At 39.0% G+C, this 15139-nt stretch overlaps 1 protein-coding gene across 1 annotated transcript; it reads right to left on the bottom strand.

Moving 5' to 3' along the window:
- Nucleotides 1-4067: 4067 nt before the first annotated feature.
- Nucleotides 4068-11953, bottom strand: lin28aa (lin-28 homolog Aa). Its single transcript, XM_072393253.1, has 4 exons — nt 11923-11953; nt 11308-11480; nt 7212-7396; nt 4068-4281 (listed from the first exon to the last, which is right to left on the bottom strand). The coding sequence occupies exons 1-4, from the start codon at nt 11951-11953 to the stop codon at nt 4068-4070; spliced, it is 603 nt and encodes a 200-aa protein (XP_072249354.1).
- Nucleotides 11954-15139: the final 3186 nt, after the last annotated feature.

Below are 15139 nucleotides of genomic sequence, written 5' to 3'. Positions count from 1 at the left end.
GCTGTGCTTCATCAAATGCTCACAAGCCTCAATGAATCATGGGATGTACTTTGATTTTTAACACACTGCTTCTGCAATTTGGTGTAGTTTTTGGTAAATGTATGATGACAGGCCGTAATACATAATGTGTTCTTCTGAAGTTGTATATACTTAATTTTAGGACTGAACAGTGCTTTTTTTGTTTTTAAATCATGTTCCAATATGTAAAACTTGAAAACTGAAAGAGCATAGTTTATCTTCACTAAACTTTAGGTTTTCTAAAGTAATAAGACAATAAAAATAAATGAATATTGACATTTATTAAGAAATGGAGCAGATCTTTACATATAGAAACATAATCACAGTTAATGCTTTGAAAATCCTACATGCTGTTCATCGCTGACAGAAAGCCATTAAATTGCCTGAGTTCAAGATAATTGTAGTTTTATGGCAGTAAACACTTATACATTCATCATTAAGAAATGCACATTTTTGGAAGTAGCCATTTAACTGATAAAATACAACAACCCAATTTAAATAGCTGATGGTCACAAACATGATAAGTACATATAAAGAAACCTGTAATGCAAAATGCCTTGATGAGTTTCAAAACCCAAGGCTGACAGTCTCACAAGACCTAGGATTTTCAAGGAATCAATAACCCAGTTAACACCCAACAATAAAATCACAATAACACCATTGAGGGGTCTGACAGGGTTGTTACAATCACAATGTCTGGCATGAACTTACTTGGTTTCAAAATCATAATGTGAAAAAGTACAGTTAGTAAAGCAGAATAATGCAAACTTGACAACACTTTAATTCACCCCTCATCTAAGTAGTGGATGTCCAAATGACTGTAAGTCAGAGTTTTAAAGAAGAAGTCATCGATGCTGTCAGTTATTAAAAGTCAAGTGTCATCATCAATGTGTCTTTTTTCCCCTTTTATGAGAGAAAACATATTGTTCAAGTTTGTGGATATACTGGCACTGCAACTGTAATCAGAAAATTCTAAATAAGAATACTGAGGAAAGTAAACAATTTCACCAAATGGTGGCACTTCCATTCGCACATTTCATCTTTCATAACCTGAGCGGAATGATCAAAACGGTGTATGATCCTTCACTTTTTAAGATTTTGAAAACTTGTATAAAGCATCACTTAACATCAGAGTATGAAGGGATTTCTGAGCGTTAAGTCATTTGTAACACATTCTTTTTGTCATAAGCACTGATAGTCTGAAACACCAATAACAATATGTCGAGATGAGACAACGATTATATACTACTAGCCCCAGTCCCTTTACAATATTCTACTATATCCCCATCTAGAACGATTATAGAGGAAAAAATACAACAATAGTGGAACATTTTCTTCATGGTATGCAAAATAGGACATAAAGAACATCATCACTATGGGTGCACAGAAAGTTATTAAGAGTCAAAAAGCTTGTAAATCTAAACAAGGTAAATCGTACTGTTTTTTATGACCAAAATATCATAATAATTGTCCAGGAAGTAGAAATAAAATGCACCAAGACACTCCCAAGCTCATAATACTCAGGTTTCTTTATCCTAAGATTGATTTAATCTGGATGCACAGTTAATCTCTGCATTGTGTTGAACTAACACTCAACCGACTCCTTACAATCAATCTGAAACAGTCCCTGAGTTTTCATATTGGTGATTCTTGAGTTGAGCCTAAGAGTGGAGCTATTGTTAAATGTCAATAGACTATATGTGGTTTATGAAAACAAAAAACATACATAAAATATGGAAATATATATTCAAATGCTTTTAAACTGAAATACATAAATGCAATGAATGCATCTTACACATGAATAGTGCAGAGTGACATTGCATTGTTTTTGGCATAGATAGATCAAACAATGGACTTCTCTTCTTAAAGGCTCACTGTGCACTAAAATAAAACGTACAAGGCAAAGAAAATAAAGAATAAGAAAATCCTCACAGTTTACATCAGTCCTCATTATTCTATGCACTTGTACAGTATGTTCTGTAAATTGTAACTCTTGTGTTGCAATATATTACTGTTACATTGTATTCATACTGAATTAAATTAAGGAAGTTGAGAGTTATTCATCAATAACATATGTACAGTGATAAGAGTAACTGGATGTTCAAAAAGTTACCCAAATATATTCTCAAGTCATATATAGCTTTGAATGACATTTTGCAGTTTTCTGATGTCTGTACTCAAACTTTCATTGCTCAGAGGCTTCAACAGGAGCAGGAGAAGCTGCAGCACTCTAGGATGAAAATAAATAAGTAGTATGATACGTTTAAAAGGCTTTAGAATAATTTTACATATATATTAATTGGGTGTAAAAGTCTCAGTCAGCTTCTCCTGTAAAACGGGAGTAAAATGCTGATTAGGTAGCTAGACCTACATGCTCCTCCGTGCAGGCTTGGTGTTCCTGAACTATAACCCAACTATGGGTTATAGGGAGGTAGAGTCTTAAATAACTACCGAGAAATTGATCAAACTAGGTACAAACAAAAAACACCAGCCTTTCCACTGGCAGCATCGTGTCCTGAATTTGCCTCATTTTTATTCAAGTATTGAGAGGAGCTAGACCTCTTACTAACTTAGTCTAGATCAAGTATTTTATGATGTTGTACATGTAATGTGGTCAGTATCCTATACTATTTATTGGAATTCTATCAAATCCAACTGAGAGTAATTATCAAGCAGCAGTCTTATACAGCAGCTGATAACAACAGAATACACTGCAGATGAACAGTTGATAGTACCTGGAAACCGTAACATTAGGATGAAAAGCTGTGATTTGCTGCCCTCTTTGGGTCAGACTTAAGTATGTTAATTGACCTGCCAAAGAGTAAAGACAACATATTTTTCTGCTGTCTAGTAGAACGTCAGATGGGAAGCTGGCCACAGAAAGCAACCGGTTCACTTTGTCCTAACATAACAACCCCGGTTTGCTTTCAGTTTGGCAGTTGATCTGCACCCTAAACTGAAGATTTAGTACAACTCCCTCTTCCCTACATTTCTTCCTGGACAGACTCTCCGAAACACTGGGGGAAAAGGTCTTGGGTACAGACTCGTGTTTCCATTGTTGCATCTGTAACCCTCTCAGCACTGATTCCAACAGGTCTTAAGATACAAGTATACAGCGCAGCAGGGTGACGAGTTGACCCAGTGCAAGTCAGCGTCCAGGCAATGTTAAGTTACTCATTAAGCAGGTATATTACAGATAATGTTAGTCTGTGAAAATACTGTAGTGCAAAAAGGATTTGATTTAATCCCAATTAAAATGACAAATCTCCAAAGCTGTAGTCTGAGAATATTTGGTTTACCATCAGCCATACGGATAGTAGACCAATGAGGTAGAGCAGACCAACCAGCAAAATGCTGAATGATTCAAATTAAATGATAAAATACATATATATATATAACTGACCAAAAACTGGAAACCACTTTTGGTCTGACATTCATTTGGCCCCAGGAAAACTGGAAGGTCAACTGCAATACTGTATTGGCAAATACCAATACATTACCTATAGTTATTATCCATCCTATTTTTTCTTCACCAATCCTCCCAGTCCCCATGTGATATTTAGGCTAACGCTTGTTGTAGAGATACCGTTACATTTCTGCTATCTTGATGGTGAAGCGTAACAGTCAGGACGGAGACTGAAATGGTAAGGCAGCAAAAGTGTAGCTCTATAATAACGCAATAAGTATTACACAAAAACATAAAGAATGTATAAAGCACACAGGAGAAAGAAAAAATAAAAATAAAAATCTGCAAAAGCTTGTCAAGACCACCCGTTATATGTCATTACTCTTTACCATCTCAAACCTCTGTAACAGCAGTGATTAATGCATTTAGCAAGCTTCCTGAGTGCAATCAGCAGTATTCCTGAGTGTTACACCAAATAAAAATGGAAAACATTCTTCATGTGTATTTTTTTTTCTTTTTTTTTTTTTTGAACCTGAGGTAATTCCCAAAGCAGCTTCAAAAGCCAGGAGAGGATTGCGTCTCCCTCCTCGCCGTCAAAGCAGTTTGAATGGCTTCTGTGCTTCAGTGTGGCCCAATCTCCAGTTTAATCAGTGGTCTCGGGAGGTGGTGCCGAGTGCTCTCCTTCATCACCTTTTAAGGAAGACGGCTTTCCCTGAGAACCCGGTGAGGACTGTTGTGCTTTGATTGGGCAGCTGGCGACCATGTGGTCAATGCTCTGGCAAAAATGGCACTTCTTGGGCTGAGGTGGCAACTTGCACTCTTTGGCGTGGTGATCCAGTCCTCCACAGTTATAGCACCTTCAAAAGTAGAAAGATTCAGTTATTAGGTTTGTTTGAACCTGCAGCAACCATTTTTAAGGCCAACCCAGAAAGCACAAGCGAAGAATAACTTCATGACTTGATAGTAACCATTCCAGTTGACTTGGCTTACTTGTTTTCACATCCAGAGGACCCTTAATTTTAACTTCTAATCCAAAAACATTTTTCTTTACTGATGCTATATTGACCTCAAGTGATAACACTTTCTGGCGCCATTATAAGAATTTAACTTAGGTACTAAAAAGTTACCTATTATTGATAAAATACCAATTATACAAGCTTTACGGAAGTACATAGTTTTTAAATAATAAACCTCAGTAGCCAAGAAAAAGCACACACATCGAGCCAACAGTATATTGACTTTGAGACAAGATGTGTTACCACAACAAACAAGCTTGCATGTATAGATCTAAACCCCCGCCCACAAATCCCAACTTCATTTTTTTTTGTGTGTAAAACTACACAAATAGCAATTTAGCAACAACAGACAAAGTGAAGCAGATAAAGCATGTTAAGGGTTTGAAGTTGTACCAGATTGCCACTAGATGGCAACGTTTCATCTGCAATGACTTCAGTTTGTATTTGGACAAGTCTTCAGCGCATTCCAGGGCTCACTATACAACTCTGGGATAGATACAACAGATTTGAACAATTCAAAACCACTCATGTATCTTGGATGATCACAACCTACAACCAAAATGTGTGATATCTCATCATCAACCTGCAAGGTACGCAAAAGATTTTAGAAGTGACAGTTACTATTTTCCTGTAGTCATGCATGGTAAAGATGGACCATCTCAAGTGTTGTCAGAAGTTTGTCACTGTCAAAAGCTTCCGGTTGGAACCCATTGTATCAAAGTGTGGCATCCATTTCATTAGCATTGAAGTTTAGAAAAGAACACTATGTGGGGTCAGTGAGAGACATCAGGGGTGCCGTCGGCCACCACTGTTCGAACATAATCTATAGAATTGCCACGAGCATAGGGGTGGAAGACAGATGGGTTGTGGGCGTGGGGCGGTTATTTTGTGCCCCTTTGGACCCCCCTGCCATCTTTGTGATAGCAGATGAGGTTTGAACAGGACGGCTGCTGAGGGGTCAGGGTGGCTTTGTGGCACTTGGCTGTTTCGGTGGTGTCAAGGTCCATAACGTCACATCACAGAAGCTCCCTACATCAGCATCCATAAGGAGGTAAGTGGAAGTGGTCCCTTTGTCTAAAAAAGCTGCAGTAATGACCTCTGAACCCTGACCCCCAGCCTCCCCCAATCCCATTCGAGCCCCCAGCTCTTCCTTTTATTCATACATGGTTGCCATGACAACAATGACCTTTCACCCCCCTTGCCTGGGCTCTTGCATCTGTTATCAATTAAATGGACAGGAGCTTTTCCCCTACCTCAGTAATTCATTGTGTATATGACATATATACACACACATACCTATCACAAAGGTGTTGGTTTATGTTACATGGACTCAGAGCTGGGAACTAACAAACCAGAGTCGTCCTCAGTCATCTTAAAAATTGTTCAAAACCTGTCTATTTTGTTTATTGGCAAAAAAATAGATTAGGTAATCAAGCACAAATCCATGAAACACAGCCCAGTGTTGCATAATGAAATACGCTAAGGGGGAACCACGTCTTATCCATGGATCAGCGTGGTCTAGGGAGAAGTATTGAACCACAGCGTTCTCACAGGACCTTTTGAGGCTGTAATGATCTCTGTTCTCACACTCATTCTCCCCACTTGTAATCACAGCTGACAGGAAGTTGATGATACACCTCAAGCCTGCATCAAACTGATATTCAACGACTGCCCCCCCACCCAAATACAAGCCCATTAACTGTTTTAAATTTTTTAACAATGTTTCCTTTGGGTCTCTAACTCAGATCAAATTAGGATATTTCTCAGAAGTTTTAAAGGATGGATGTATGGATGGGTGGATGGATCCCCACCCTGTGGCGTCAACTAATACATGCATGAAGCTCTTTGAAAAAGATGAAATGTTATTCACATCGCGAGTTAATTTTTGAGTTTGGTTTTGGAGTTACAAATCATGCTGGCAGAAGAGGTTTAGCAGGAGAAAGGAGAAAGTGGGTTGGTTTGAATTCACTAGGGACTGGCAGATTTAAACAGTTATTGATCCAGGTCACATGTCAGGCCTGCTGACATGACCCTTACTGGGAACAGAGGTGGGGGGTTGGGGGTCGTGGAAAAGGAAGGAAAATGTAGAGAAACTACAACACCTTCCTACATCTGATTCAAACTGAACACAACTATGACTTTTTGTGTATTGCTGATTGTGTTAAGCTGTGTAACTTGCCATTGTCCAATGGCTTATACAGTTTACATTTTTTTTAGATTTATTGGAATATCAGGGGCTTTCTTACTGGTTGACAAAATTGTCTTCTTTTGCTAAGTAAACCACTGGCTTTGCCTTAAAGCTGAAAAACACCCATTTTCAGTCACTTGTTAAAGTTTTGGATGTTAATATTTTTCAGATAAATTTGCCAATTTATACATGGTATAATATTTCTGATTAACTTTAGCCAATTGCTTAACAAAAGATAACTGTTAGGCTTCTCTTAATGTAAAGTGCACTGACATTTCTTTTTGCTGTGAACAGGCATTATATGGACATTGCTAAATAGAACAACTGGATATCACTGAAGATTATTTGTCTGTGACTGCTTGTTTTAGGAATGGCAACCACTTCAGGTTTTTTGCTCTTCGCAATAAGTCCCCTGGTTCTGATGAATTTGCATCCAGTGTAGCAGAGAGGGAATGCAGTTACGCAGTTTAGACATTTTCTCTTTTACGCATCACTGACATATTTCACATTACCCTCTTCCAGCTGGCTTATCCAAAGCTGCAAACAATCAAATATATTTTTCCCCCAGTTCCTCCCTTCTCACCTGTCTCCCTTTGACCGCCGCTTTTGGACCTTCTTGCCTTTAGGTCTCCGCTCACTGCCCACACAGTGGATGCCACCTGGTCCAGTAACTCGCTGAGACTCCAAGCCTTTTGATGACTTTTTGAAGGTAAACTCGACTGCTTCGCCCTCCTTCAGGCTGCGGAAGCCCTCCATGTGCAATTTGCTCTTAAAGGGAACAAATTGGAGATTTCTCAGCATTAACATTTTTGTTTATGTTACACTTATGTTGTGATTCAATTGTGCAAAAGATTTAAATTATGATAGGTACAATGGGAAAAGAGGGAACGCGTTATTCCTTACAAAGACTTTATTCTCTATATCATTTAACTCTTAGTAAGAAATAAGTGGTGATAATTTGATGTTTGAAAAGTCCCCATATTGACCAGATTACCTCCACAGTGAGCGTGTGGAGACTTTGACCTCTGACAACAACCCCCATCCATTCCTCACTGTGTGATACCATCAGAGCACTTATCTGGTATTTTAGGGTGATCACGAAGGTGCCTCACCTGATAAACAAACAAGCCCACACAGAGCTTATTGTTCCTACTTTGCCCAGCAGTTTGTACACACCACCATGCATTACAAAGCCTCATTGCCTTAATGCTGCATTGTCTTTTCTCCGTGTTTGAGTGGTAAACCTGGTGAGAATAACCTTCAACCCACCCCCTCCCCACCAGAGAGACAGCATTCCAAACTGCTGCCCCCACCCCCATCGCTCTTCCCACCCACATCTCAAAGCTCCACTAAGACACTGACCACCACTAACCCTAAACTACAGGATGCAGGGTTTGGTTGGTGCTCATGTTGGGGGTGGGGTGACAAGGCAGCAAGGCTTCTCTGTGAGGTTGGGGGTCAGGGTGACATTCCTTGGATAGTTGTTTGGCAGAAAGACATGAAAGATATAAAGTGAAGGGAAAGCACAAATGATTAACATCTCCCTCTGATATCAGTGCTTAAAGATGATCTTCGTGACAAAAGACCTGATTTTGTTTTGTTGCAGTTTGACCAGCTACAAAGTTAGAGTGGCGTGTTTGCTTACTTTATAAACAATGGATCTCAAGATATGAATGTTCAGCTACTTATTCATTGACACTATTTGTAACTTGAGTCAAAAAAGGTTCTTCTTAATACATGAAAAGAACATTTCCACTTCCCAAAGAAATAAAAGGTAGATAAAGGAAGGAAAGGTGTGGTGCAGGTTTGAGGATAAATCCCTTAGACTAGTTAATACATCATGGGAATTCCCCCTATAAAAACACCCTTGGTGGGACTGATTAAATTGTCACGCAAACTGCAAACTGTTGACATAGAAAGAGCAATCTATTAATTTAGCAAGTCTGTTTTGATAGACTAATCCCATTTCTTTGATTCCACTTCAAGCAGAGCAACACCCATACATCACTTATGACCAATGGTCTGTCGTCTTTGTTTGTCAAAACCACCAGGGATCAAACAAAGCACGCAATTTATTGTGAGAAAATAAATTCAGAGCAGTTCAGAATTCAAAAGGATAAATTTAATATATTTGTTAAGATGCAGCTTCAGAGTACACAATTGGGACACATCAGTCTTCAAAATGTACATTAGACAACACAAACAGTGGTCCTATCAAGCTGCAAACTGGCAAAGCCTTCTTCGATGATAATTGCAAGACAAATGCCAAAGTGCCATCTTCTCTAACCCTAAAGCATCCAGTAAACATCGAGTATCTGCTGCACAGTCCTTAGTAGCGACAAAGCATGATTGGTGAGCCATGACACTTGAGTGGCAACATGGACACCCACAGAGCCCCAGTCCAATCAGGTATCTCCACCAGGGTGACCGTTAACTCACTTCCTTTCCCATGTGTGACCACCCCCATAACAGACCTTCAGCAGCCACATGGCCACACCAGGTTATTCTCACACAGGTAGGGAACCAGGGTGGGGTCTTTCATTTTCAAGGGTTTGATGTTAAGGTGCTATTAGTGGGGCCTACTGGAAACTATGTCGAAAATATGTCTTGTAGCCAAGTGAGGTAAAGAAAGACATCAGAGGAGCAAGGGACAATAACAGGACTTCTGCAGGGACAAAGGAGGGCTCTGTCACAACTGAGGAGTGCTTCATTCAGATGCATGGCTCTATTGTCCACCTGCACAAAGGCCAGTGGACCCTGGGGCTTAATTTTCATTGACACGTGGCCACCAATTCTAGGACTGAGGCCTTTACGTCCTCATATTCTCTACACTTTTATCACCGACACCTATGTCACTGGTTGGACATGTCTTTGAGATAAAGCAAAAGTTACCAATATTAAGGAATTCTTGTTTTGTCAAATAAAACAGTTAACATTAGAACTAAATTTGAGCTATAATATCAAAGCCACAAAAGACTATAGTCCCTTTATTCTGCTCAAAAATATATTATGCGTTATAAAAATTAGGCTCCTTTTCATGATTCAGTGGACTCACAGACCATAGAGAGATACTCTCTATACATATACTATACTATACATATAAACATCTGGGGAAATCCTAATTTGGTTTCATTGCAATGATTTAGGTGGTCGTTTTGACCATTTAAGCACGGTTTAATAATGACAGTTGGCAGGAAAACCGAAACCGATACCACGTGCCTCTTCAAATTCATTTAAACCTGCTGGAACACTACACTGCAGGTTTCTATCCCCAACTGAACCCATGTTTTGGTTTGCATTATGAGTAATCAAATACCAGCTTCCTGTACATTTCAGTTACAACTCCTGCACAGAACAGTCAATTCTTTCTATATGCATCATCATATAGCAGAAACAAGAGCTGCTTAAGACAAACAGGCAACTTGTGGGGGATTTATTTATGGCAAATAAAGTTTAATCTTTAAAAAGCTGATTGGGACTTTTTCAGACAAATGTCTCCACATTTGAAGACCATAGAATGAAGGTGTGTGAATAAGGAAATACACCTAAAATAAAAACCTGTGGCCCTCTTCAAAGGAGTCTTAGCTATAAAGAGTAGTGTAGCACTATACCACACACACACAGGGGGTTGAGCAGACAGCAAAGAGCCTTTAATCACTTTATGACAGGAACTTTGAGGTGAATGGGCAGCTTGTGGGGATGCGTCTCATTCACATGCTAAACTTTTATCTTATCAGACAGAAATGGAGGCGCTTACGCACAGATGAGAATAAGATAAATGCAATCTTAACTTTTAAAGGTGGACGAAGGTTTGGTGAAGACAGATCTTGGTGAAGTTTGGACAAATACTTTGGATCAAAGCACAAAATCTTAAAAGATGACTGATGGGGCAAAAAGAGAGTTCAGCCAAATGAAACCACGTGATGCAAAATGTATAAAGTGATGGTGCCAAATAAGCACATCAGTATCAAATGCAACCCAAACCTAGAAAACAGAAACGAACAAAAAAAAGCGATTGCAAACCCTGTTTAGATATATGCGCTTTCGATTGTTGTTCTACACTGACTGAGGTACATATATCAAACATATGTGTGTATATCATCAATCTGTAATCTGTAGTCAGAGCATAAATGCCAAAACCCCTCTTCTTGTTCTAAACCCACACTAAAATCAGCAATTATCTGTCCACATCTCTCAGTTATGTCTCTTCTTTCTTAAAATACCAGTTTCATGCAGCTCAGGATCATTGATGTAAGTCTGTTTCTTACTTCTCTGAGCAAAAAAAAAAACAAAAAAAAAAACACCACCATATACCAGTGTCCTAAAAACCTCAAGGAGGCCTGCTGCTCTCCTTCAGCTGCAACACGTGTTTCTTCGCAGGAGAAACACCCACCGCGAAGCAAAAAACATCATTCTAAACCAATTGAAATATTAAAACAAATTTCGATTTGGTGACCAAGTTCAGCCTGGAATAAAACGTAAGTCAAACACACTAAATTAATTAAGCAGCATTGGAAACAGGTGGAGTGATCCCCTTCCTGCTAATATCAACGGTTTTTTTTTCCTGGGAGGGGAGAAAAGCATTTTCAGACTTAAATGGATGTCTTTGTTAGGATGTAGAAAGTAACCCTAGTGCTGGGTGTCGTTTGATGCACTTTAAGCGCCCAAGCAGATCCTACCTGATGGACAAATACATCAACCGGCTCGTCAAGTGGCACTCCCTCCCGGTTGGTCATGGACAGGAACCCGAAGCCCATGCGGACGTTGAACCACTTGCAAACGCCGAGACCGTGGAAAGACTGTGAATCCTCCTCTGTACTCGGTCCCTCATCCTCCTCAGTCTTACATACTCCTGCAATGAAAAATGCGATGCGTTTAGAGCGCGTGTTGCAGAGTTAAAGGTATTAAAACTCCCGCACTTCATCTAAAACGACGAAATTCGGAGGTTTCAAAACTTTTCGTCTTTCGCTTAACAGCATCGGTAGCCAATCAATCAATGGATATTAATGGCCGAACACGCCAAGCTCCGGCTTTAGTGCACTTTGAATTCTAATGAATAAAATAAAGCAGTTCCATTAAAGTAACTATGCGAATATGCTGCGAACTTTTGCAAAAATAAGCCATCTTGCAAGCTTCGGGATGTCAGAACCTTTCAAAGAGCGTTTAATGGTTTGCAACATCACGTGTGTGAACAATGACTGCAAATAATCCACTACAATCAGTCAGACAGTCCGTCAGAACACAACTCAATTAATGTAGAAAGCGTCAAAGTGCAGCTTGTAAAGTTACTCAACCTGGGAACTCCTGGTTAGAAACGGAACCCATGTCTTCAATTCTGCCTTGAGTCAAAATTAGCACCCAAGCTACAGTATCCTTTTTAGCCCTCAAACTGGGTAATCCTCACGGATTGCCACTTTCATGCAAAATGCTGCGAAAAGCCGAAACTGCGCAGCGAGAGGGAAAGCGGGAGAGGGAGGTAAACAAAAGGGGGCTGGCAACCTATTCCCCCTAAACAATGAAGTGGGGGGGGTCAAGGGGAGAATTTTTGCAGAAAGACCCCCCACCCCCCAATAACATCTTAAACAATGCAACTAAACCATGCTCTAATCTTATTGAGATATAAAGCAAAAAATTAAATTAAATAAAAAAATAATAATACCTTCTGCCATGTTAGTGGGCCAGTTTTACTCCAAATGTTCACTGCTGCCGAGCCCTTATTCCTGTCCTCAAACGAGTTTTAGCTCTCCTGCTCTGGTCAGCGCAGTTGGTCAATATAACTGACAATTTCTCATCCAACAAAACCCCCCACACTCTCGGTCATGTCCACGTGATTCACGTTTACAGTCCCCAAGGATACATGCATTGTCACGGAAGGACCAATCACGACAAAACGAAAACTATTAATATTCTTCTAGTTTTTTTTGTTTGTTTTGTTTTTCTTTTCAAACCTTGAATTCTGTGGCGGTGATCCAACCCAGTCTCACGGAGTTGGGTGATCACAGTTACTGTAAAAAATATTATTAATAATATAATTTTTTTATATTTGTGTACTGGCAGGATTAGAGGATGTTAGTGTATACACATGTTAAACCTGCTTTTATTTAGATATTTCTTAAACCAGCGGCTCGAGTTATGGAGTAAAATAAATATGTATTCTTTTAAATAACATTTACTACATGTGTGCAGTAAACTGGGGTGAGAAATGAGGGAATTATTAACATGATATCATAAAAGCAATTTAAAAACATGAACTTGGATGGATTTTTCTCAAAATAAGTGTTACTGAAGTATTTTTTTCATTTAGGAGTCACTCAACTTGTTTAGCTTTTTAAATAAAATCGCTTTGATATTTAGAGTTTTTGTTATATTTCTAAAATAATACAAACATTTATTTTTTTGCTATCGGTAAATTCTGCCTTAATATGCACGAGGCACGTTTTTGTTGTTGATCCAGGTGGCGTTTTGAGGAGGCAACCCCCCACCACCGTAGTCAAAAGATTGGCAACAAAACGCTTTATGAAATCAACCCACGATTTAAGGCTGCCTCATGAAAACAAGCAAACAAATTCATGGATCAATAGTGGATCAATAGTGATTGACACGTGTCCTGTTGGAGTGATGGATGCGTTAAAGACAAGCGGGTATCTGACCAACCCCAAGACAGCCCAAATCCCAAGTAACAGACTATATAATCGAAATAATGATGATAATAGATTAATACGATGCGTTTTAAACAAGTCCACATGAAAACAGGCAATACGTTTTGTTTTTATTGATTACATTTGGATTATCAGTCACATTTTGTCATCAAATCAAGCCAAATATATATATATATAACAATATGGTGTAATTCGCTTGTTTGAATACTATCAAATGTGAGCAAGACAAGCGTCGTGCTGGAAATTCACACTTAATAGCTTAATTAACCAACCCAATAGCTTTGGGTTGGTTAATTCATTGGAAAAATATTTTTAAAAATCTGTAGTAAGGAAAATGGTTTAGCTGGCTTACATTTATCTGAAGGGGGTTTTCTATGTCTGCCATAATTAGCAGGTTAAAACTTAAACTTATATTAAACTCATATTTTCTTGAATCCGAAACCTCTGTGATGATAATGATGTGTTTCAGAGACATGTGGAGTGATGTGATGTGGAGTTCATCGCCACGACCACAACGACCCCTTGTGGAGCCACAAAACATCCTTGTTTACGACGACGATGGATGCACTTTATCAGATCGATCTGATTTTCGTTTCACCCCACAGCTGCTTCGGGGACACGTCACCAAAAGACAACAAACACCAAGAGGACGCCACAATAACAAAAGACGAGGCCCCTAAAAAGTCAATTGACAACGACTGATATTAACATGATAACAGCACAGACCATACAAAAAGAATATTCACAGGCTGAACACCCTGACTGGAGAAAAGTTTCCCTTCATCATCGTAATATCTTTACAGGTCCAAAGTTACATGCAAATGGAGATTATACCATTCATGTGTTGACACAGCCCTGAAAGCTACATACGCACACGTTTATTGTCATTTGGATAAATTTATATTTTAATCTTTTCAGGTTTATGATCATAATTAGCGATTTTAGTTTGTAACTTTCTGAATGGCACTGGATTGAAGACTCTGACCTTCGGTTTTTCAGTAGTTTTAAGGTATCCAGAATCATAAGGTATTCTTGGTGATGGATTAAGCCAGCACCATGATGCCAATGAGCTATATATATATATTTGTTTGTATTTATGTCTCGTCTTTATTCGCTTTAATATAGTCTGTTTTGCACATACGGTAATAAAAGCTGCTTTATGCGCCTTTGCTGACCAGCGACCTCTGCGCTAACTTTTTTTTTCACACATTTTTATTTATTTATTTTTAAGATGATGGACTTATCAAAAGATCAAAAGGCTCACCCCCTCGTTCACATGGAAGTGCTTAGTGGGTGAAGAAAACGATTTAATGAAGTGTCAGCAAGTCGGATCGTTTCCATCGCAGAGGTCAGTGCCTCTAAAATGCTGCCTAATATCTTGGCCGGAAGCCAAAGCTTTCAGACGCACAGACGCATTCAGGCCAGCAAAACACCGAAGCTGCGTCTCTTTTTTACATACACTTAATAATTTATCCAGATTTAAACCAGTCAACTCAGAAAATAGAAATGCATTGATCTGAGTTCCACCTATTATTTTACGTCTTAAAGTAGCTAATCATAACCATAGTTGCTCTAACTTCCTTGCTCTCTACATCATTTTAGTTGTATTGTAGTCCATCATTGTAGTCCACATTTGAAGTTGTCTACATTCGGTTAGTTCCTGAATGCATCGTGGTAAAAAAATGCTTGTGTTCCAAGAAATGACCACTAGATGGCAGTCTGAGTTGAAACTTAGGACAAGTTACAGAAAGGACAGTTATAACTTTACAAACCCTTATAGCAACTGATTTCCTTTAGCCTAACGTATAGAGATGAGTCACGATGACCATGCTGCTTCAGATTTATTGATAAA

This window comes from Leuresthes tenuis, unplaced genomic scaffold (assembly GCF_036924035.1).
Source record: "Leuresthes tenuis unplaced genomic scaffold, fLeuTen1.0.hap1 SCAF_10, whole genome shotgun sequence".
Lineage (NCBI taxonomy): Eukaryota > Metazoa > Chordata > Actinopteri > Atheriniformes > Atherinopsidae > Leuresthes > Leuresthes tenuis.
Note: the sequence above shows the minus strand (reverse complement) of the source record. Positions and strands in the feature narration are given on the sequence as shown.

What these genes read in the sequence shown, in the direction of transcription:
- lin28aa (XM_072393253.1), bottom strand. Translation starts at nt 11,953, where the DNA reads ATGGGTTCCGTTTCTAACCAGGAGTTCCCAG. An exon ending in TTGATGTATTTGTCCATCAG is followed by an intron (nt 7,397 to 11,307) that starts GTAGGATCTGCT and finishes GTTCCCTTTAAG; the next exon opens with AGCAAATTGCACATGGAGGG. An exon ending in CGGCGGTCAAAGGGAGACAG is followed by an intron (nt 4,282 to 7,211) that starts GTGAGAAGGGAG and finishes CTACTTTTGAAG; the next exon opens with GTGCTATAACTGTGGAGGAC.